The following is a 25,090-nucleotide window of genomic DNA, read 5'->3' on the forward strand; positions in this document are numbered from 1 at the left end:
TCAATTTGGTTGATCGAACAAATAATAGCTGTATTCTCTGAGAAGTTAATTGTTGGACTAGAGAACCGTTCACAACGTGCTTCGTTCGTAGTAATCAAGTCCACGAATTGGACTTCCACGTTGACCTTCGCGCTGCGGTGAACCGAACAGTTAGTCGATGTGGACGAATGGAATATCAATTTGCAAGAGTTGTGCCAATTTGGCATAAATAAACGAAACACTGTTTTCGGTTGTTTATTGATAAGCATTATTGAGCACTGATAAAGTGGCAGGAATTGTTGGTTTTTGGGCAGTACCGGCTGAGTCAGGTTTTTACGTCAATTCATCGGTAACGGTAATTTAACCGCAATAGCTTTGTGTGCTTGACTTTTCCACCCAGAAAGTTTATTTGCGACAATCACAAGGCAGCCAGTCATTTGAATTTTGCTTGCATCAAGATAAAATTACCTGCTCTGTGGTGGGAACGGGACGAGCATAGTGGTTAGCATCCATGTCGCTCACGCTAAAGGTTACGAGTTCAAAACTTATCCCCGAACAAGTCACATAACTTTGATTAAAGAAAATGCAAGGGAATTTAAATTAAATTCTAAAGAAAGCTTCAAGAAAATTCAGAAGAGAATGCCAAAGTATTCTGAGGAGAGTTCTAACAGATTTCTAAGGAGAGTTTTGCGTAGCTTCAAATATAATTTTGAATAGAATTTCAAAGGTTTAAGAGGAATAAAGAGCTGCATAAGTCATTTTTAGCTGTAGATGCATATGTTTGTTTGATTGAGTTATAAGCTCTTTATTACGTTGTTTTCCTTTTAATTCGACTACACTCAACCGGGGGATGTAATATTTGCATACAATAATGTGCGATTCATTATCGCACGATGTTAGTAGAGACCACATGAACGGAGGATGAGATATACCGGGCTGCGGCCCAATGCAAGAAAATTGGAGACAGATAAAGGTGGATGAATACCTATATAAAAAAATAGAAAAAGGTTGCTGACTGGACTCGAACCACTAACGATGCGATTATCATACCTGTGCTTTCTCTACTGCTCCCTCCATGCTTCGGAAGCAGGCTAGGCTAAAAGTAAATAAGAAGCGCTCATAGTACGATAATTTGATTTCGCATGCTTTTTCTGCTGAACGGAAATTGGAGAAAATCGAAGCGAAAGTGTGTGCGTCGTTCTACAGTGTTATAAATAAAAAGCTTGGTGGTATAGTCGAAAGCGTACACAGAACACGAAATATATAAAAGATAAAAAAAAAAACCATTGCATCGTCTGCATGGCCATCTTATATCATTCTCTGCGGTATTCGCTGCGGAGGATGATATGAAATGCAACTACGATTTAATGTAATACATTTTTGGTTAGCGTGTAGTATTGTATCACTTTCACTTTCACTAATTTACTACTCACTTTCACTATTCATCAATCAATTTAGAGCTTGAACTCTTATTTTTGTTAAAGTTAAGGCTTATTGGGTTTCCACAGCTCTCTCGGCAAATTCCCTGCTTTTGCCGGTATCCCGACTTTTTTCAAATTCCCTGTTCAAAGGAGTTCGGAAAAGAATTCCAGAAGAGTTTGCCAAACAAATTATGAGTATAAATCTAAAGAATTTGTGAGCAGAAATGCAAATGAATTCTTAGAAGACTTTCAATGTGAGTATAATTCCAAGGAAAAAAGTGAGTTTCGAAGGAAACATGAAATGAATTCAATGAAAATTCTGAGAATCTTTCCGAAGGGTTTCTGAAGGTACTGAGTAGAATATCAAGGTAATTCCGAGAATTAAAGAAAATTTAATTCGGAGGACAGCTCCAACCAAATTTTGAGGAATATTTCAATAGAATTTCGATAAGTATTCAAAGTATATTCTGATGATATTTTTAAGAGAATTCAGAGAAGCGTGAATTTCTTGAATAATTCCATGAGAGTTTTGGGGAAATACAAAGCGAAAGCTGAGGAGAGCTCCAATTGAATTCTCCGTTGAATATAGAATGGATTATTCTGCGGTTTCCAGGACTACTTGAAAGTTCCCAAAATTTAGCTGAAGTTAATGAAACTGCCTTACAGTTCTTTCATAGTTTGAGAAACTAACCTGATGCGCACAATTCTTCTCATTAAATTTTTAAACTTCTCTGAACTTTTTCGGACTTCCTAAAGTTTCCTAAATTTTCTTAATGAACATGGATATTATCTCTTGCAGCACCGGTGGTGTAGTGGTAAGCGTGATTGCCACTCACCCCAAAGGACCTGGATTCAATCCCAGTCGGCACCGGCTAGATTTTCTGAGGCCTTCCTTCGGGGAAGTAAAGTCGTTGGTCCCCGGTCCATGAGTTATGGATGGGTCGATAGGTAGGATCCAAGTGTGGGAGCTGCCTTCTTGCTCTTAAAAATTGTTTTTCGGAATTATGAAATCATTAGATGTTGTAATGATAATTAGTTCTTGTAAGTTACAAGAAGAGGTCGTGAAGTATGTATTTGAGTCTTAAGGGGGTAGTACACTTTGAACGTCCAAAAAGTAAGGCATTTTCGTTAATTTTTTTAAGCAATAAAATACTCAGGGAGTGCAGATATGTTATAACCCATTTATTAGTCATCCTTCGAACTACAATTTGTATTTTTTTGAACTCGATTGGCGTCTCCCCGTGGCCGGTGCACCAGGTCGCGCGGGCGTCCTCGCGCGGAAGTCGGAAAACGGCGTGGGAAAATACGTGGATTAAAAATTCATTTTTGACAAAATCAAAAATGTGGATACGTATTTCTAAGCAGAATTTAATTCTGAACAAGAAAACCTAGCCGATATCCTAATTTGATGATAACTGGTTAGAGTTATTTCCCACGCCAGTTTGAAAAACCCCGTTTCGAGATAAACGCGTTTAAAGATAAAATGCTCTCTCAGCGCGCCGGTACATGTTTTAGGAAATCGCTTCGTAAAGCGGTAAGGAATATTCTGGCGGACTTGGAGTCTTTTCTAAATTAAAGTATACATCCCAAGGAACATTTTAAGCCAAAAAAATGCATTTTTTTGAAAAATCAAAGTGTACTCCCCCCTTAAAACCTGTAATTATTGCTTGCAGTGCGTCACAATCAACGATACTAAGATTCGTGAGCGCGCACGCTCACTCTGAGAGAACGGTCACGAATCATAAAATCGCTGACTGTGACGCTCTGTCAAACACATACTTCAAACCTCTTCTTTTAACTTACAAGTACTAATTATCATTATAACATCTAATGATTTCATAATCCGAATAACATTTTTTATAGCAAGTGAGTGGAAGCAACTCTGGTACTCAGTACGGAAAATAAGATCGACGGAAAATAAATCAAGAAAAAAATGGATCTTCTCTAAAGTTTTAACAATTCGCTGAAGTTCTCGAAACTTCTTTAAAATTTATGTAATTTCTCTCATGTTAACGGAGCTGCTCTGACGTTCTCTGTTCGTTCCTGAAGTTCTCGAAACTTTCCTTAAGTTTTTGCAGTTCTCATGAAGCTTGTTGAACTTGCCATGAATTTAATTGAACTGTACTAAATATGTTTAAGCTTCCGTGAACTTCTGAACTTTTGTGAAGACCACAATAATTTTCTTAACCTCTCTAAAATTTATCTGTAAATCTGGGAAAATTTCCCGCTAATTACCTAAAACTAGTGGAACTGATAGTCCTCCTATTTTAGGAGCTTACTTAAGTTTTTTTTTAAATGCTGCCGCATTTTGCTATTAATCCTAAAAATTCCTGAAGTTTTCGAATCTTCCATTCAGTTCCATACCCAAGCAACATTGCAAGTTTTATCAAGCTTTTAAAACGTTCTACAAGTCTACATAACGGTCTACAATACCCAAAAAAAAAACAAAATTGTTATTTGGGTAGACTTCTATGAACTTCTGTGAAGTTTTAGAAGTTTTTCTGAAATTTCTGGAACTTCTTAAGCTCCCGCAATTTTCTTGGAATGAAAATCAAATAATTAATATAGTTCTATGATTTCTACTGAAGTTCTCAAGATTTTTTCCAAAAGTTCATGGAACTGCCCTTAAAGTATCGACACTTATTCATAACTTCTTCAATGGTATAGACTTTCCTAATGTTATTAAAACTGCCCAAAATATTTCTGAATTCCCTGCTCTGAATTTCTCAGTATTTATTTTTAAGAACCCGCAGTTTTATTGAAATTACTTGAATTGCATTGAAGATTTCATAACTTTTATAAACTTGACGTACACAGAACTTTGTCTCAACGACTTGACGCTCACAGAACTTCGTCTTTTTTTTCCTTGATTTGTTTTCCGTCGATCTTGTTCTCCGTGCCAAGCACCAATGCTACCGACGCCAGCGAGGCAGCTCCCACACCTGGACCCGAAGGAAGGCGTGACCAGAGATGTTATGCCTCAGAACATCCCGGCGGCGCCGGCTGGGAGTTAACCCAGGCCTGCTGGGGTGAGAGGTAATCACGTTTACCACTACACCTCCGGCACCGCTTTAACTTTGGCTTAAATCACTAATTTTCCCTGAACTTATCTGGACATACCTGAAGTTTTCTATGCTTCCCTGAAGTTCTCTAAATTCATTTAATGTCCCCGAAAATTTTCTTATATATATATTCATAATTTCCTATAATATCCTATAATTCCACGGAACTCCTTGCGAGTCACTGCAATTTTTCCTGATCGTCCTCGAAGTACTTGCAACTTCACTGAATATCATGAAACTATCTAAATGATCTAAATTTCTTAGATGTTCCCTGGAATTTCTTGAAGATATACAGTGGTGGCCTTTAAATTAGCACAATATACCGATTTTCGTACAAACTAGCCAACGTTGGTATGTTGCAACTATGTTTTGTTATGAACAATTGAGCTGCAATTTTGACACAGAACTACAAATATGCTGAGTTTTTCGTGTACGTAATATCAAATTATTGGAAGCGCTTGCCGGAAATTGACTGGCTGGCTGAAAATGGCCAACTAATTAACACATTTATAATTCGAAGTTTCCGAAGTGTTATAGTATTAAAATTGAAAATCATATTGCCAATAAACGAAGACATGCTTAAGAAAGTTATTTACGATATGGTCGAAAATTTCCGAAATAATAGACTTCGGAAATTTTGAAATATTAATGGCCATTTTCAACCAACCTGTCAATTTCCGGCAAGCGCTTCCAATAATTTGATACTACGTACACGAAAAATTCAGCATATTTGTAGTTCTGTGTCAAAACTTCAGCTCAATTGATCATAACAAAACACAGTTGCAACGAGTTTGAAAATCGGCCTATTGTGCTAATTTAAAGGCCACCACTGTACGTGCTTGATAAAAGCCCTCTCCTTTATTTTAATTCATAGTACTTCTCTTATCAATTTAACTAAATGTTCGCAATTTTGGGAGGTTCTTGAAATCTATGTTTTTCAGATATGCCAGATGTTGAAATTTTTTTTTTGCGTCTCAGAAATTCTCTTGGAGCTTTGCTTAAGTTTCCGGAAATTTCCTGAGGACTTCTGTGCAGGGAATCAAGAAAATGCTATCTTCCGATGCTTACCGACGATAAAAATACTAGTTAACGGAATCATGATCAGTGTACAGTAAGATCATGTGTTACACATCATAATCAGCAACAAAAACGATAATCTACTGATATGATAACAATCACTTTGTAATGTATATCAAAATCTAGGAATTTGCTGTCTTCGGAAAAGTTGTTCTAGAGGCCAAATACCCTACAATACGGATATTTTTGGAATCGGGATGACACATATATTTTGAAAATCAATGTAGGTCACCATTTTGAAATCCATCATCTCGGCCGTTCGTTTCGGAAAAAAAAACTGTCGAAAATCGATGTCAACCACCATTTTGGAATCCAAATAGATTTAGATAAAACTGACAAATAAACTATTCAACATGGCGGCCGACATCAATTTTTGACATCTACACGTCATCCCGTTTTCTAAAATGCCCACATTGTAGCGAAAAGTTGTTTCAAAAATCAATAGCCGCCATCTTGGATTCCCAAATAGCGGCAGATATTAATTTTCTACATCTGCATGCTATCCCTGTTCCGAAAATACCCACAATTTCAGGGTAATCTTGGATTTCCAAATGTATCGACAGTTTTTCTTAAATCGATGGCCACCATCTTGGATTTCATAATGGCGGCAAACATCGATTTTCGATCTCTATACGTCATCCTCATTCCGAAAATTCACATATTATAGGGTATTTGATTAGCCTTGTCTTAAATGGGGAATTTTCAGTGACGACAGCTGATGATGATGATCTGAGATTATCGCTATTTCATATGATCATGATCTGTTACACAAATGATAATCGCATTATCGTTTCCAGAACTGTCCATTGTGATTTATGGATTTGTACTAATCATGAGTGTAACCAAAATGAGAATGCCATTATCTTTATCTGAATCGTTCATTTTGATTCTCTGCTTCTGTGAAGTTCCTGATAGGGTATACGTCCCTAACCTCGGTCTAATATGCAGCCATAGATTACGTTTTTAATCATAACTCATCAATTAATTTACCTGCAAACGATATTCTACTGCTAAATGGTATGCTTAGATATGCTTATCATGTCGTTTGCTATCAGGAACCGCAAAAAGTTGAAAAACTTACTTTTTTTAAGACAAAAACTCACCAGGGAAATGTATGTAATATCGGTCTATTGTCCCCAAATTGGGTCTATTTATGGATGCAACTTCGTCCTATCCTGTTTGATTCTCAAAAAAAACGCTCTTGGTAACGTTTTCTTATGTATTTTTTTTTATCACTATCACTGTTAACTTAATACTCTTCATTCCTCAAAACATTTCTTAGAGAAAATTTTACGAAAACTACATTAAATCACTCAAGTTAAAAATTAAAAATTAAAAATTTCGCTTATCGTCTTTCGACCGCAGAATATCTAAATCAAAACATTGTGATGTTCATTATACAGATTTGGCAGAAAAAATCTCCCTTCCTGTTCGTTCCTTATCATCCAAATGCAAACCACATTGTTGACGTTACTCTTATTGCTATATGCTGTCAAATGAATTTCATGGGCCAAAGTTAGGAACATAGAAAAGAAATGTGTCCCTAAAGTTGGGTCCATGATTTACTTGTGAAAACGTTGTTAAACAATTAAAATAAACATAAAATATTCAAACAGTAACTGTGAGTTTTACGTCTAGTGTGTATTATCAGGTAATTCCATTCAATAAATGCCATAATCAGGCCATTTGATGATCGTCAGTGCAACCTTCCCATCTTAACCTTAGAAGTCATGGCGGCTAAAAACTCCGAACAGAGTGATATTCTCAACCAGTTTTATTACTTACGAGAGCTGAAAATGTATTGAAATGTTGTGATATAAATTGATTTGTGTGTGGTACACATTTATCAATCATCAGTGATCAATATTTTCCTTATTTTTTGTGTAATATTCCTTAATTAATTATTTATTTGCGTGATAGGCCGAATGAAAGGACTAGACCCACATTACATACCGTAACCCTATATTTCTAAAATTTTCATAAATTCTCTGAAGGTTTCCGTACTTTCCTGAAATTCTCGGAACATTTTAAGGGTTCTTATTTTTGCAGTACAACTATCCTGCTTGTTTCTAAACTGGGGCTTAAAAATCTTCAAACTGCTCCAAAAGTAACGGGAACTGCCCCCTTAAGATCGCTAAAATTCCCCAAAGATCTCTTGATTTGGCTTTTCGAGATACTTAGAACTTTCCACAATTTGAAGTTCTTTATATTTCTGAAGTACTCTTGTAAAGTTCTCTGACATTCTGGGAACTTCTTAAAAGTTCCTGCAGTTTTTCAGAAGCTAATAAAACCGCTTTGAGGTTCTTATAGTTTCCAGTAAGTTCCCCATATTTTCAGAATGTTAATTTCCCTTATGTTCCCTCAGTTGGTTTGTGAAGCTTCACTAAAATTCTCAGCATTTCCTTTCATTCCTCCGAATTTCTGAAAAATTTCTACAATTGTTGTGAAGTTAATACTTCACTAAAGATCTGTAATCTGAGTCCGCATCGTGCTCTCTTGCCGTGCGGATCTATTTGCTTTTTGCTGAAGGAAGTGTTACTACTACCTAAAGCTACAACAAATTTAAACAGCACTTTTCAGTGCTCAACCTGTAAAAATTTTCTACCTTGTTCCAACTCTTATTCCTCTTCGATCCTTGTTTGGACCCTACCCGAGGTAATCCTTCTTGGATATCGATTTGGAAAATTCCTCTTCGATCCTTCAGATTCTTATAGTAATCTGCTTGGAAGTCGAATTGGATAAAAATTTACTGCCGCCATGGCGCCTAAACGCAAAAGAAAGGGGCAAACTATTGACGCCCCTTCTGATGAAATTAATTTGAGTAATCAATTTGATTTGCTCACGGATGATGAGAATGATCCATCATCCAAGAAAAATTCTAGTAAACTTTCCCGGCTTAATGCCAAGAAGGAAAAGATTCCCCCTATTGTGATAACCACTACCGATTTCCATGCTCTTCGCATGGAACTTTTGAATTTCGTGAAAGTTAAGTTTTCACTACAAATTGGACGTCGGGGTGAATGCCGTGTATTGGCTGAAACCTTGGACGGATTTAAATGTCTTCTCAAGTATCTTACTGAGAAGAAGCACCAATTTTTTACTTACGACACCAAAACTGAACGTGTGTTCAAGGTTGTCATGAAAGGACTGCCCAGTGGTGAATCCCTGGATCAGATCAAAGATGAACTGGCAAAATTACTTGGAGTTGTGCCACTCCAAGTAATCAAAATGAAAATGAAATCCCGTCCTGGCGATTCGCGCAACGGGATTTCTAATGATTTTTATTTAGTTCACTTCAAGTCTAGTGAACTAAACAACCTTAAGGCCTTAGAAAAAGCTAGCCTTATGCTGCATGTCCGAGTGAAGTGGGAACACTTCAGGAAGACTGGAGGAAATTTCCAAAACCTCACCCAGTGCCGTAAGTGCCAGGGATGGGGTCACGGAACTAAAAATTGCTACATGCCAGCTAAATGCATGAATTGTGGTGATTCCTCTCACGCAAAGGACGACTGTCCTGTGAAGGAAGATCCTAAGAAATTTAAATGTTCAAATTGTGGTGAAAACCACAAATCCAATTTTTGGGAATGTAAGACTCGCAAAGCGATCCTACAATCTCGTTCTAACCGTCAGGTAGGAAACGCTCCACGTTTCCGACCAGGTACAAATTCTTCTGCTGTTAACAACGGTCAGCGAGGAACAAATTCTACATTCGTACCCGTAGGTACACATATCTCCCCTGCTTCAAATGTTTCATCTGTACCTACTCCCCTCGCTGCTAACAATGTTCAGCGAGTTAATGGAGCTACCTATGCTGCTATTGCAGCGGGTAGAAATCAAAATACTCACCAACGTTCTAACGGAAATTTTGACAATTTTGACTTAGGAAGCATTACTGCCCCCAAAATGGAATTTTTACAGAATTCATTAATTGACATGATTTCTGATATGCTTAAATCTAACTCCATGTTTGATGCTATTCAAACTGGAGTAAAATTTGCAAATAATATTGTCATGACTTTAAAATTCAGTAATGGATTTTAAAGCATTAAATATTGTAAATTGGAATGCTCGATCTCTTAAAGATAATGAAGACGAGCTATTTAACTTTTTAAGAGTTCATAACGTGCATATTGCCGTTATAACTGAAACGTTCCTTAAACCTGCCCATAAGGTTAAGAAGGACGCAAATTACTTGATTTATAGAAATGATCGTCTTGATGGACCCTGTGGTGGCGTTGCCATCATTATTCATAGACGAATCAAACATAAAATTCTTTCTTCATTTGAAACCAAAGTTTTTGAAACTTTGGGAGTTTCTGTTGAAACAAAATTTGGACAACTTACGTTTATAGCTGCCTATTTGCCATTCCAATGCGTAGGCCAGCGAAAGAATTTTCTCAAGGGTGACCTCCAGAAACTTACCCGTCATAGGTCTAAATTCTTCATTATTGGTGATTTTAATGCAAAACACCGCTCATGGAATAATGCTCAAAGCAATTCCAATGGTAATATTCTGTTTGATGATTGTTCTGCAGGTTATTACACTATTCAATATCCAAACAGCCCAACATGCTTTTCTTCTATAAGAAATCCCTCCACTATTGATTTGGTCTTAACTGATTCATGTCAACTTTGTAGCCAATTGGTTACCCATGCTGACTTCGGTTCTGATCACCTTCCAGTAACTTTTGAAATATCCCAAGAAATAATTTGTAATCCCAACAGCTCTACTTTCAATTACCATAGAGCTGATTGGGAGCAGTATCGAACATTTATGGAATATAACTTCGATCCAAACATTCCTTTGCAAACCAAAGATGAAATTAATTATGCTCTTGAATCTCTGACTACTTCTATAGTTGAAGCAAGAGCTGCCTCAGTACCAAAATGCGAGGTTAAATTCGATTCAATTATAATAGACGATGATCTTCAGCTCTTGATCCGTCTTAAAAATGTCCGTAGGAGACAATATCAAAGAACACGCGATCCTGCCATGAAGGTTATCTGGCGGGATTTGCAAAAACAAATTAAAAAGCGATTCTCTGCCCTGAGGAACAAAACTTTTGAAAATAATATTTCTAAATTAGACCCGAGTTCCAAACCCTTTTGGAAACTCACAAAAATTTTGAAAAAACCTCAAAAGCCTATTCCAGCGCTTAAAGAAGGTGGTAAAATTTTGATCACAAATTTGGAAAAAGCTCAGAAACTTGCTAAGCAATTCGAGAGTTCCCATAATTTCAGTTTGGGTCTTACTAGTCCTATTGAGAATCAGGTTGCTCGGGATTTTCTGAATATTTTCTCTCGGGAAAATATTTTTGATGATTCCTGGGGGACTGATTTGGACGAAGTAAGGTCTATAACTAAAAATTTTCAAAATATGAAAGCTCCAGGTGATGATGGAATTTTCTATATCCTCATCAAAAAACTCCCAGAGAGTACCTTGTCTTTCTTGGTAAAATTATTTAACAGATGTTTCCATTTGGCATACTTTCCTGATAAATGGAAAAATGCAAAAGTTGTTCCAATTTTGAAGCCGGATAAAAATCCAGCTGAAGCTTCTAGCTACCGCCCAATAAGTTTGCTTTCTTCAATAAGTAAACTTTTTGAAAAAATAATTTTGAATAGAATGATGCTTCACATCAATACGAACTCAATTTTTGCAGATGAGCAGTTTGGATTTCGCCATGGGCATTCAACTACTCATCAACTCTTAAGAGTTAACAATTTAATTCGTTCAAACAAATCTGAAGGCCACTCAACTGGAGTTGCTCTTCTAGACATAGAAAAAGCATTCGACAGTGTTTGGCATGAAGGTTTGATTGCTAAATTGAAAAAGTTTAATTTTCCACTTTATATTATGAAATTAGTTCAAAATTATTTAACTGACAGAACTCTGCAGGTAAATTATCAAAATTCCAAATCTAATCGACTACCTGTTAGAGCAGGAGTTCCTCAGGGTAGCATTCTTGGGCCTATATTGTATAACATTTTCACTTCGGACCTCCCTGATTTGCCTCAGGGTTGCCACAAATCTTTGTTCGCTGATGACACAGGCATTTCCGCTAAAGGAAGAAGTCTTCGTGTTATTTGCAGCAGACTGCAGAAAAGTTTAGATATTTTCTCTTCTTATTTACAAAAATGGAAGATTTCTCCCAACGCTTCCAAAACTCAACTTATAATATTTCCACATAAGCCTAGAGCTTCGTTTTTGAAACCTAGTAGTAGTCACATAGTCACTATGAACGGAGTTCCAATTTCCTGGTCAAACCAAGTGAAATATCTTGGATTAATACTTGACCAAAAATTAACTTTTAAAGATCACATTGAGGGCATTCAAGCCAAATGTAACAAATATATAAAATGTTTGTATCCTCTTATAAACAGGAAATCCAAACTTTGCCTGACGAATAAACTTCTAATATTTAAACAAGTTTTTAGACCGGCCATGCTTTACGCTGTGCCAATATGGTCTAGTTGCTGCACTACCAGGAAAAAAGCACTTCAAAGGATTCAGAACAAAATTCTGAAAATGATTTTGAAGTTGCCTCCCTGGTACAGTACAACCGAAGTACATAGAATTTCGAATGTTGAGACTTTAGCACAAATGTCCAACAAAATAATTAATAATTTCAGGCAAAAATCGTTGCAATCCTCAATTGCAACGATTAATTCCCTTTATACTTAGATAAGATTTAGTTTTAGTATTTAGTTTTAAGATATCAATTGTTATACTGACATGCAGGTTAAAAAACCTGTTTAAAATACTGAATTGCCAAGACATGAACAATGTAAAAACACTTAGATATATATCATAACAATTAAGGCTGGTACGTTACTGCAGTAACTGGAGCACCTAGGTTAAAATGAAATGTAATTTATTTTGAATTTGGAACAAATAAAGAGTTAAAAAAAAAAATAAAAAAAAAAAAAAAAAAAAAAAAAAAGATCTGTAATCTTCCATAAAGTTTATTACAAACTTGAAATAAATCATTTAATTTTTTTCTTAATTTCTGCAATTTGAAATTTTTCAATATCTTGAACTTGTACTTGGTAAACGAAACTTCAAGAAATTGATGATCTTAGACTTCCTCAAAGTGTAAAACTTATACATTTAATGAATCTTATTGTAAAACGAATGCACGGCTAGTTCATCCATTGTGCTAAAAATCTCGCCAATACAGCAAAAAAAAGAAAACAAAGATCTGAGCTTTCTTATTATAAACCTGGAAATTATGCGTTATAGTTCTGGAAAAAACCTGGAAAACTCAGGGAAATTTATTTAGCAAAATGAGTAGACATCCTGTAGACAGAGAAAGACGATTAAATGCTAATAAGCTCTATAGACGCACAACACTTCGAATTGATAGATAATTAGAACAAAATGTAGGCATTTATTGGACTATCAGATCCTACACACTGCAAGAAGAATGATCATTCTTGGAATAAATTCACGCTAAAAAAAGTTAAAAAAAGTGGCTGATTAAAAGAAAAAGTAACTTTAGTGACTTGGTCTTAAAAAAGCAGACTTTTTAGTGACTGGCTTGAAAAAAGTGGCCAAGTCATCAAAAAGTGCCTCGCTACCAGCCCTGTAATAATCATTTTGCTCAGGATCAATTAGCTCCTATCACAAGTAATCCACAAGCTAATCACCGTTTATGAAATGTAATGTTTATATAGAACTTTAGAAATTTGTATTAATTAAAGGGCGAACACGAAATTATTGCGACACCGAAAATGTCATGCCAATTTTCTTATAATGTTTAGAATCAAACCAAAATTTTAGGGTAGTTTTAAACATATATTTAATTTCAAAAATCAAAAGAAAAGTTAATCGATGGAGCCTTGAGTGTAAAATTGAACGCATTTTCGCTTGATGCCCTCCATCAAAGTCTTTACAGTGTCATCCGGTACCAGTTTCTCAGTTTTTTTTTTCCATTTTCTTAACATGTCCTTCTCGTCTTTGACTGTCTTCTTGCTCTTCCGAAGTTCCCGCTTCATTATTGCCCAGTACTGCTCCACCGGGCGCAGCTCCGGACAGTTTGGCGGATTCATGTCCTTTGGAACAAAATGGACAGAATTGGCCTCATACCACTCCAGGACACTTTTAGAATAGTGGCATGATGCCAAATCTGGCCAAAATAGCGGAGCTTCGTCGTGCTGCTGCAAGAACGGCAAAAGGCGCTTCTCGAGGCACTCAGATTTGTAGATCTCGCCATTTACTGTGCCCTTTGTCACGAAAGGCTCACTCCTCAGTCCGCAAGAGCAGATAGCCTGCCAAATGAGATATTTGGAGGCGAACTTCGACATTTTCTTCTTCTTAAATTTGTCGTCCACATCGAACTTGCTCTTGCCGGTGAAAAACTCCAACCCCGGAATTTGCTTAAAATCGGCTTTTATAAACGTTTCGTCGTCCATCACACAGCAGCCATATTTTGTCAGCATCTTCTCGTAGAGCTTCCGTGCCCGAGTTTTAGCCGTCGATTGTTGCCGCTCATCGCGGTTTGGGAAGTTCTGTACCTTGTATGTATGTAGTCCAGCTCTCTTCTTTGCATTCTGGACGTAGCTCTGCGACATGCCGATCTTTTTAGCCAAATCACGGCTTGAGACGTTGGGATTTACTTTAACCATCCGCTTCACCTTTCCCTCCGTCTTTTTGTTCTCCGGTCCCGGTTTTCTTCCAGCTCCTTTGCCGTGGTCCAACGTCAACCGCTCCTGGAACCGCTTCAACACTCTGGAGACGGTTGAATGGTGAATGTTCAACATTTTTCCCAACTGCCGGTGCGACAGGTCAAGAAATTCCAGGTGTTTGGAAAGAATTTGTTCTCTCAACTCGCGTTGGTTCACCTCCATTTTCGTTGAATCGAAAAACACGACTTCGAGTTTGACAGCATGTACACAATACACATCAATGAGAAAGTGTGCAAAATTTGGTTGATTTTTACCCAATGGTAAATAAGTTATGCCCTGTTGAATGTGTCGCAATAATTTCGTGTTCGCCCTTTATGTCCACCTTACATCGCAAAAAGGCAATTTTTGAAATGTTCCCGGTTATACGATACATTTATATTAACCATAAAATCGAATACGATTGAGCCGAAGATATCCAAGGTTAAATGGTATTATCCACGATCTAGAATTTGGATCTGCGTTCAAATTTGTCTATGTTTTAACTGCCTTGAAAATTCGTTCAAAACTCTGTACAGGATTTCATTGGATTGACCTAAGGCATTTCCATTAGACTCATTTCCCTACACAGAGTTCTTTTCAGAAGTATTCAAACATTAATTTGGGATTCTTTCTGGGAATTCCTAGAAAATTTCGTTATAACAGTTCAGAAGTTCTCTACAGAACACTCAACAAAAAATCATGGAATTCAACCTTATCTTTTAAAGATTTATTTCAAAGAAGTCAAAGAATCCTTCTTTTCATTTATTTTTATTATATTGGCTTGATTTCTTCGTATAGTTCTTTTGCAATTCTCCTCAAATTGTTTTATCATTTTGCTCTTAATTATCATGGAACTCTAAATTCTTCTGAAAATTCTCTTGAAGTTTTCCTTAAAATTATCGTATAAGTCTTTTCAATTAAAGCTGTTCGCAAGATTCAGAAAAATGTTTACTCTGAACTCTCACTGTTGACTTGTAGTTCTAGTCAAAACTCTTTTAGAGTTCATCCCAAAACTCCATTAGAAATTTTATCTGAAATACATTGTTGCATTCCCTAAAATCTTCTCAGGATTTTTTTGGAGAAAAAATTCAAAAGTTCTCTTCAAAGCAACTTTATCCTAAAAATCTAGTCCAGTTTAAGGGTTTGTATTTTAATTTCACAGAGAGGACAAAATATATTGAAATTGACGGTTTTTTTTTTCAGGTGACTTAGAGTTCCCGGCTATTTCCCGGTTTTCACGGTTTCCCGTTTTACTGATTACCCTGTGCAGTGGACTCAACCATTGCGGTTGCATAATTAATGGGTGGAATACTGCGTATTTTCTAATTATGAGTAGCCGAATTATGAGTAGCCAACAAAAGCAAACCCGGTTATGACAACCCTACTTTCAGTATGCTTTCTAGAGTCATATCAGAGCAGCGCAAAAATGGGTGACAAATCCAGGTTGCGCAAACTGTAAAAAGGCCACAACTTTAACGGATTCTCGGTATATCGTCATTTTTTACGATATGGCTGTTGTTTGAGAATCGATAAACGCAAGCAAAAACAAAGTAAAACAAATTAATAGATTGTACACATGAAGCAGTCATATGTACGTTAAACATAAGCTTGCTTGCGATGACCCAGAAGCAATATTTTTACACTCAAGACATGTCAAATAATTCAACATTTTACAACGTAATCATATCCAATTTAATGATAGTTCTGGTGTTCCAGAATATAAAGCACTTTGAAAATATCATCCAGTATTAGAAATCTTCAGCAACAATGCACGACTACCATGATGGGTTAAACCTACCAGTAAAGCGACAGAAAACAAACAAACATTACAAACCGCGAAGATCCGCTAGTTTCACCGCACACGCAAGCAAACAGAAAAAAACAAACTGTCATCTTCGGCGATAGAGAGCGAGCAAAAACAGTGCTATCGCATCTCGAACGACAATTCGCATGATGCCGCGGCAGTAACAATATTTATAACGGGACTGCCAATTTCACACACTGCAAAATGTAGCCTGTAGGTATCTACATTAAAATCCGTGCCGTCACAGAGCGAATGCTAATTTACACAAAGCCTCACAATTACGGTTTTGCGTTTTGGTCATGTTGTCAATCGTAAAATGTGATAAAATTTTGAGTAGCTTTTTAGACCGTGAAAATTAGCACTCTCTGAAATGGGTATTCCGAACCGAAAGTGAATTGGTTTTCGTTGCATCGTAAATCTTGATTTGACGGATACGTGACGGTCGATAATGAATTCTGCCGACAATGTAATGTACCTAGCTCGCAGTCGTTCAAAGTGGTGGGCATTCGATCAAGCTAAGTAGCTGCTGCACTCGATTTGACCTTTCCATACAAACAATCGAACCTTTATTCTTTGTTCAACTTAGTAACCGATATATCGAACCTCAATAAGTTGCTACATCACTCTCGGTAGGTAAAGGCACCGAAGCGAACATGTGTTCTCTGCGGCGGTCATTAGACGTTTCACAACAATTACGTTTATTCATCGCCAACCTACGGACAGCCGACCCCAGGCCGGCACGGCTGCCAAGAAGCATTCTTGCATTTTCTACTCGATAAATATTGCCACTCAACGACCTGCTACTACCGGGGGGACTGGATGCAAACAGTTCTAAACAGCAAGACCCCCACGTCGTGCGTCCTCAAGTACCACTTCTTCCATAAGCAAATAGATTTGAGTCGCCATTCACACCAGACGCCCACCCGCTGCTGTGCTGGCTGGCTTGCGGTAGAAGTAGAACCACAAGGAAAAACTTTCAATCGGTTTTACGTTTGCTGTTTTCCCAAGCTTGAAACTTGTTGCCAGATACAGACACTGAAACACACACGCCCGACAAATATCAAATTACCATCAACAATACACAGAACGCTCTCGAGTTACGATTATAGCTCATTAGTTTCGTTTTCTCTTGTCGCTTTCTATCCGCACAGGTGACAGTCTACACTGCTCCCCACTGGACCGGGCCTACAAGAGTATAGCATTGGCACACTATCCGGAACATGTGGCGTGGAATCCATTCGATGCACATGGAATCTGCATGCTTTCGTTACCTCAAGGGCTGCGGTTTCGAACGCAGAAACACAATATCGAACCACGATTCCACGCGTTCGCCACGACCCGGGAGGACGGTAAGCGGTGCTACGGGTTTAGCTTAGTGTTCTACGAGGAAGTCCGCAGCCGAGATATCTGCAATGCCATGCATACGCTACAGTCGATGTTCATAACGGAACTGTCGACTTCACAGCAACCTCCCCCAGGAACGCTGCGACGGGTTAAGGAAAATCCCGTCAGTCGGTCCTTGCCACGACAGTTCAAGATAGCCGCACAAGCTCACACGTCCGCACTTGGTTACTACGACATTACCAAGGATAAACTGTACGTGGCGAAGAGTGTATCGCTCGTCTGTCAGGTGCCGTATGCTCACGTCGCTGAGCTCTATCTTAGGAATCTCTACAAGTAAGTTATTGTGATTTAATCGTAAGGCACTGTTGATTTATTAAATATTTCGCAGGTGTCTTCCCCGCCACCCCGGTTCTCGGTTGAGTCTCGAGAGCTACGTGTACAACATTCTGTACGAAGTGTCCACACCCCCTCCAGGGAAATCCATCCGAATATACATACCGCCGGATGATCCCCATCTACCTCCTATAGCCACCATTCTGCAACGACCTGCCCTCAAGGACGAACTGCCTTTCATGGATTTCCCACTGAGACTGCTGTTCACCTACCTAAGCGTAGACTGCGTAATTCAACTGTTCACCTGCGTACTCCTCGAAAACCAAGTACTCCTCCGATCTTCCGACTATCAGAAACTCACCATCATAGCGGAGTGCATCACTTCGCTGCTCTTCCCCTTTCAATGGCAACACGTGTACGCTCCGATCCTTCCCGTTTCCCTCCATCACTTCCTGGATGCTCCGGTTCCCTTCGTCATGGGTCTACATTCCGATTCCGATAGCAGTGTCCGCATCGGAAGTGAAGCAAATCTCTGCTACGTAGACGTCGACAAGAAATCAGTCCAACTTCCGGAAGAACTGCCGGCCTTTCCACACCGACATGACTTCATCGGGGAGATCACTGCCGTTCTCGACAAGTACCAAGTGCCTCGGGATCGCTCGCTGGATCCACCCTCTATTCTCAGTCCAAAGAATCTCCTCAAGGATCATGACATGATGACGACTAGCTGTACCCTGCCCTCGGGAATGCACGTCCGACGGAAGCACTCGTTACACGACGTACTGGATTGGGATCGCCCGAATTCCCCGGATATACCGCTACCACCGACGGCCGTTCCCGCCCGACCGGACGTCCGACAACGGATCGTGGACATTGTCCGTCGAAGCGGTGGCGACGAGGTCGATTCCGGTACCACCGAAGTCATGCCCAGCACAAAGCAAAAGCAACCGCTCAACACTCTGGAACAGTACTACGAAGATCTGAGACTGAACAACTCAATCCGGGAGATTTTCCTCAATCGGTTCGTCCAAATGTTTGCCGCATACGAACACTTTGTGATTCTACCGAATCAGGTGAGCTAGGAAATTCGTCTACTGCGCAACTTGTACTAATTTTCTTTTCTTTAACCCACTAAGGACCGGGAAGACTGGCTAAGTAATCGTGAATCTCTACACAACTTTGATAAGGCGTCGTTTCTCTCGGATCAACCGCAGCACCATCGGCCGTTTCTGTCGCAATTCCTCGAGAGTCAGATGTTCGTTACGTTGATCGATAACAAGATCATGCTCGCGTGGGGAGACGATGGTTCGCTGCTGGACAGTCTAAACGGGGACGTGGAGTACAATCTGAAGCTGTTTGACAATCGTATCAAAATTCTCAGGTAATTCATCCAACGGTAGGTTCAGACGGAGCGAAGCCTAATGACTGTTGCACTCCACCGCAGGAAACGCTATGGTGGCGAAAGTATGATCCGCACCGCCAACTACGAACCGTGCATTCTGGCCAGGGAAACCCAGAAGCTGCTGGACAAACGGCTCGGCAGCGTCGACATGGAGGTGGCTCCACCGAGTGAGATTCTGGACAAACGACCACCATACTACCGGAGCTTTCCGCTGCTGGAGAAGAGCGTGCTCAACCAGGAGTGCGCTTCGAGGTACGGAAAGGGCATTCTTGAGTGTGTTGGAAAGCGGGGCTAGGAAGCTTTTGGCTTGCTTGGCTTTGTCCTTATTTATGGTCATCGAGGAAAGGGTGCTTGCCTTGCGAATGAAGTGACGGTAGCAGGTTGAGTGATAAATCCACATGAGACCTGGACGAAACTCGCGTGCCTCATTTACGAACGTATTCCGTTACGTAAATATTTTAGTTGGGTAGTGTAAAGTAGCGTTTCCTAGTTGATTTGGAATGTTCGATGTACAGATTGAAATACTAGTGAGCGTCTCATTGTGATTAGAGTTTAAGTAATGTTTCATTTGTGAGTTGTGTGTTGAATGCTGTGATCATGTTTTGAGAATTTTGTCTTAATCGTAGTGGCGGGGCGAAACGGAATCTTGTGCTCAGCTAAAAGTCCCGGCACCAGGTACCGTTCCGCCACGAATCGGGCTCCCCCAAGATGCTCCCTTTCCCCGATGAGTCAGGTACGTTGATTTCAGTTTGTCGCTTCTTGGGTGTTTGTATATTTATATGTTTTTGTGGTTATGTCGGAATGGTATATTTTTCAATACAAATGTTATTTCCGAAATGGTTATGGTTCAACGGATAACGCCGGCGATAGAACTCAACACCGTACGTACCTCGTCAGTGAATTATTAGCCGCCTCATTAAACTGCCACGGTTCGGGTATGTACAAGTACGGATAGTATTGTTTCGATACCTTCATAGCAAACGACAACCGACGATCAACTTGCTTGGCTCATTGGGTAAAATGTCCGATGAAACCGATGAAATCACAGCTCACCTAAATTGGCACTACCGTTCTGAAGATACATAGATAGCAAATAATGCATGACTGCATGGTCGTACCCGTCTTCCCGCGTTTAATTCCGATCTAGAGTAGTAGCAATAAGCAAACGATAGTCACGAACTTCCAGTGCGAAAATGTACATGCATCCGAAATTATTGGCATTGCGCAAAATTCTAAAACCATTGCGGTAGTAGCCTGCTAATGACGAACACAGTGCAAACTAAAACCAAGCAACTAACCCGTCAAGAAATCGCGAAAACGGAAACCAATTGATTGCACGCAACTTTGCGCGTGTACTCTTCTGCAATATTTATCGAATGCTTGATTTTTCCCCCTCCAATGAAGTCACACGCTTGAAGCAAATTAACGAAAAAGAAATCCTTATTAATTATTAATTAGTCCACAATGGTCCCATATCCACACACACACAAACAACCTCCAATTGGGTAACCAATCGAATCGAAGAGTGAACAGCTGGCATAGTTCTGTTTACTAATCAGAACGAAGTGATTATATATTTTATATGCGTGTACTTTTAGTTAGTGTTTAGCAGTAATAGAATGTTTTATGAGCATGGTTTTAATCTCGATTATAGAAATACATAATATTTTTATTTACCATTCCAAAATAATTTGTTTGAATTTGCCACAGAAATCTTTCGTTCAAAATTTAACAGTTAGATTTTTTGCACAACAGTTGGACTGAACAAAATGCAAGTTTTATTGTAGGAATTTCAAATTAAGTAACTGAATAAGCGGTGTTAAAAGCAGCAGGAATAAAAAATTATATGTTTATGACTGAAGAGCACAGGGTTGGGCAAAATTATTAACAATTTGTAGCAAATCAATTGCTTTTTTTATACACGTAAAACAAATTTCTCTTACATCCAACGTATGGTTGGATTTATTACATCTTCTGCATATGTTTTATACAACAAATGTAATGGCAGTTCTTACAATGGACTGCAGCGTACAAGTAAGTTTTTCTAGACTGCATATTTTCGTATAAAACCTACACGAAATGAAATCTGTAATAGAAGCTTACATTTCCCGGTTGGGTGTAGCAAACATAAGACTGTATAGTCCAAATTATGGTTTTAGTTTTTTCGAAAAACATTGCATACCTTCTTTGGGCCGTCATAAAGATAGGAAGAATTATTATAAACTATTTTTATCATCGTCAATCTAGTTTTTCTAGAGCAAACTTTGTTAAAACTAATCTTTTCCAATTTTCTCACGAAAGGTTGGAAAATATTTAACTTAAGATGGCCAGCTGCAAGTTTAAACTAAAACCACTGCAATATGTATGTTGTGCATTGAATTAATTTCATGTAGAAACAAGTACTTTCCTTAATCTTCTGCAGTGCTGTGGAACGTCAAAGCTATTAAATTCATCTTAATCTTATCACAAAATGTTTGATAGTTCGTTCAAACAGAATGCAAGAGCGCCGCTCCATTCAATTAGTTTTCCTATTCACACGATAAACGATAAATGCAAAGAAAGAGTAAGGGGCTATCCATTTAGTACGTCACACACTATGGGGGAAGAGATGTTCAGAAATCTTCGACAAACAATGTGTGTAGGAAAAATGTGACAATGTGTATAAGGAAAATACGACACTGTCACAACTCATAGTAAAAACCGTCGAACATGTGGTGATCTTTTTGGTGAGAACAAAGGCAGAAGAGAAGCAAAAAAGTACTTTATCTTTAGCTTCTATGATTGCTATGAGCAGTGCTGTCAATTTTCATATCATTCGATTGAAGATGAACCAATACAACCATTCAATCTATTCTGTGAAAACGAATTCTCACATGACCATAATTTGAAGAGCCCCTTTCTCATTCGAAGCTCATCGTCACTGTCAATTGAGTCACTCACTATCATTTGATATACGACAGTGATGTATGGAAGAAACCCAGCAAAATGGTCCCGAACAGACAAGTCGAACCGATGTCGGAACAATGTAAGGCAAATTTAAGGTTGATGTCGACCCAATGTCGTGCTGTTGTCGAGTCAATTTAAAGTTTATGACGGGTCTATGTCAGGTCTACATCGGGTTGGGGCTTGGTAGAAGTCAGGTTAGTGTCGGGTAGGCTTAGTTTTTCCGCTGGAATATCGACCAGAGCTGTAGATTACACTCAATTAATCATTTTGTCAAGCTTCTGCATTCATGTTCCATCAGATGTCACTTCTGTTGTTTGCGGTGACATCTATCGGAAACTACACACAATCTGTTTTCCTATAATTGTTCACAGAGGACACTGCAGTACAAAACATGTCTGGTACCTCTATATATGCGTTTAGATTATTATTCGAAGTTCCTCATTTTTACACATTCTGCACACAAAATAGCTCACCCCTCACAGAATTTCCCGCCGAATTTTATGTATGTATGTTAAGTATCTTTGCGCAGAATATGTAAAAAAGGAGGGACTTCAAATGTTAAATCAAATGCATATATAGAGGTACCAGACATGTTTTGTAGTGACAGGTGCTCTATTTTATAATCTGTGAAAGGGAAATCACAAATCGAGTGTCAACCAAATACATGGCATGTTGAGAGATTGAGCTCGTGAGAGAGAATTTCTCTCTCAAATTTGATTTTTTTTTTTGGCTCTCTGGGGACTGGTAGTAAAGCAGGTAAAATTGTATGGGGAAAAGTCATTTTTATTTAATTGTAGCTTGTTTAGCATTAATTTCCGGGAAAAAAAACTGAACGACAAAGCCCCTGACTAATTTCTTTAGGTTGTCGTTCACTTTTTTTGACCTGAATATGCACCGAAAGCGAATTATTCCCACTTCTCTCAATTTCTATATGGGGATTTTTATCACTTCCTACCAGCGGAACAGCGCCATCTCTGTGGAAAATGGTCTAACAAAATGATTAATTGAATAATATGAAGCGTTTCTCAAATGAGAATGATCCATGTCCACTAGCGTGCACAGGAATCTTGTTAAAGAGGGGCATTTTTTTTCTATGGTGCATTTAATCTGGGGATGGGGAGACCTCCAAAGTGCGTTGGAGATGGTGTTGTGTTTAATTTAGCTAATTTTATTTATTTTTTGCTCCGGTGGTGTTTCATCTTCTTCAAGGCAAACTTCTTTCAGACAACCAATGAAAATTGGCAATTTAATCCCATCGATAATGTCGATCATGAACCGTCCCAAAGTACCGCTAGTACCGGTGACAGAAAATAAAGCCGAAAATTCAACATGTTTTAAAGATGATATAAAGGACAAACCCGAATTTACTGTAACGCACATAAACAGCTGTAACTTTTTTACAATGACTTGAAATTTTCGGAGAAGATTCTTGGACAAATTTTTAGTAAGACAACAATAGACCAAGGTTCAATGGCAATCTAATCTTTTCAATTAGGGAATCCAAAAGTTGTCTTTAAACTTTGTACAGATTCGAAAAATTCCATCCTCAGAAGTCCTCTGGAATTATTTTTAAATCTTTTCTTGACTTTTGCTCATAACACCTCCGAACTTAAATTCCCTTAGAGTTTCAGAAGAATTTCCTAAAAAAAATATTCCTGGAATGAGCTAGAAATTATAATTATCGTTACTCCTTTGAAAATTTCCTCAAAATCCCTTTAGAATATCACTAAAAATTTAATTTTCTCGGTATTCTTTTCGGAATTATTTTGGAACACAAGATTCACTAGAAATTATACGCAGAATTTTCGTGAAATACTCCTAACAAATGAGGTTCTTCTCGGATTTTTTTAGAACTCTCCTAAGAGCTCTTTTGAAATTCTTCTCAGAAGTCCACTGGAATTATATTTAGAACTCTTCATGATTTTTTTCTCAGAAAACCCTAGAACTGAATGAGCTATTAATTATCCTCGAACTTCAAATTTTGCTAAAAATCCCTTTGCTATTTCCCTCAAAATTTGATTTTCTCGGTATTCTTTTCAAAATTATCTTGGAACTATCTGCAAGATGTATTAGAAATTATCCGCAGATTTTTTTTGAGTTTTCCCTAGAAATATTTTGGAACTGTCATAAGAATTCAATATCCTTGAGGTTCTTCTCGGAACATTTTAGAATTTTTTTTTTCTCATAACACCTTGAAACTGAAATTCCCATAAAATAAAAAAATAAAAATAAATTTTACACCAGAAACTGTTATTAAAGTTTATTTATTAAGAATTTTCTCTGCATCCTCCAGAATTTCTTCCCAGAATGAGTTTGAAATGATCCTCGGAATTCCCTTGAAATTTTTCTCAACATCCCTTTGGAATTTCATTCAAAATTTGATTCTCTCGGTATTATTTTCGAAATTATCTTGGAACTATCTGCAGGATTCAATATAAATTATTCGCAGAATTTTCATGGAATTATCCCCAGAAATCTTTTCCATTGAGGTTCTCCTCGTAAGTCAAGTTTAAGTTGCCCGCCCATTCACCAAAACGCTGTAGTTTTTCTACCAGAAATATTCAATAAAGCTTGCCCCTCCATTCACCAGAACTGTGCAATTTTTACATCAGGAATTTTCAATTCAGCTTGCCTCTCCATACAGCAGATTGTTGCAAATCTTACACCAGAAATTTTCAATACAAACTTGCTCCCATAAAATTTTACACCAGAAAATTTAAATTGATCAGAACGATGCAAATTTTTAACCGGTAATGTTCAATAAAAATCGCTTCTCCAATCTTCTGATTAGTGCAGATTTTCTTTTTCCATTTTCCACCAGACATTTTCAATTTAGCTTGCTTATCCTATCATCAAAATGTTTCAGGTTTTTCACCAAGTAAAGCTTGCCCCTATTTTCAGCTTTTTCATCATAAATTTTTAGTAAAGCAGCTTCCGTCCAATCATCAGAATAGTGCAAATTTTACACCAGAAACTGTTATTAAAGTTTGTTTATCTATTCAGCATAAGGATGTAAATTTAGGACCAAAAATTTTCCAAAAAGCTTGCCCTTCCG

General features: G+C 38.1%; 1 protein-coding gene across 3 annotated transcripts in view; it reads left to right on the forward strand.

Annotated features, from left to right (window-relative positions):
* The window catches only part of pns (pinstripe), an 84,353-nt gene that overhangs the window by 50,510 nt on the left and 8,753 nt on the right, over nucleotides 1-25,090 (forward strand). For all 3 annotated transcript variants that reach the window (XM_065222245.1, XM_065222244.1, XM_065222246.1), the window contains exons 2-5: nucleotides 17,162-17,687; nucleotides 17,743-18,760; nucleotides 18,824-19,068; nucleotides 19,132-19,341. In XM_065222245.1, coding sequence (XP_065078317.1) covers nucleotides 17,162-17,687; nucleotides 17,743-18,760; nucleotides 18,824-19,068; nucleotides 19,132-19,341 — 1,999 coding nt within the window. The remainder of the gene's footprint in view (nucleotides 1-17,161; nucleotides 17,688-17,742; nucleotides 18,761-18,823; nucleotides 19,069-19,131; nucleotides 19,342-25,090) is intronic.

The sequence above is a fragment of the Ochlerotatus camptorhynchus genome, unplaced genomic scaffold (assembly GCF_037179485.1).
Source record: "Ochlerotatus camptorhynchus isolate MF236.1 unplaced genomic scaffold, CSIRO-AGI_Acam_v1.1 ptg000162l, whole genome shotgun sequence".
Taxonomy (NCBI): Eukaryota; Metazoa; Arthropoda; class Insecta; order Diptera; family Culicidae; genus Ochlerotatus; species Ochlerotatus camptorhynchus.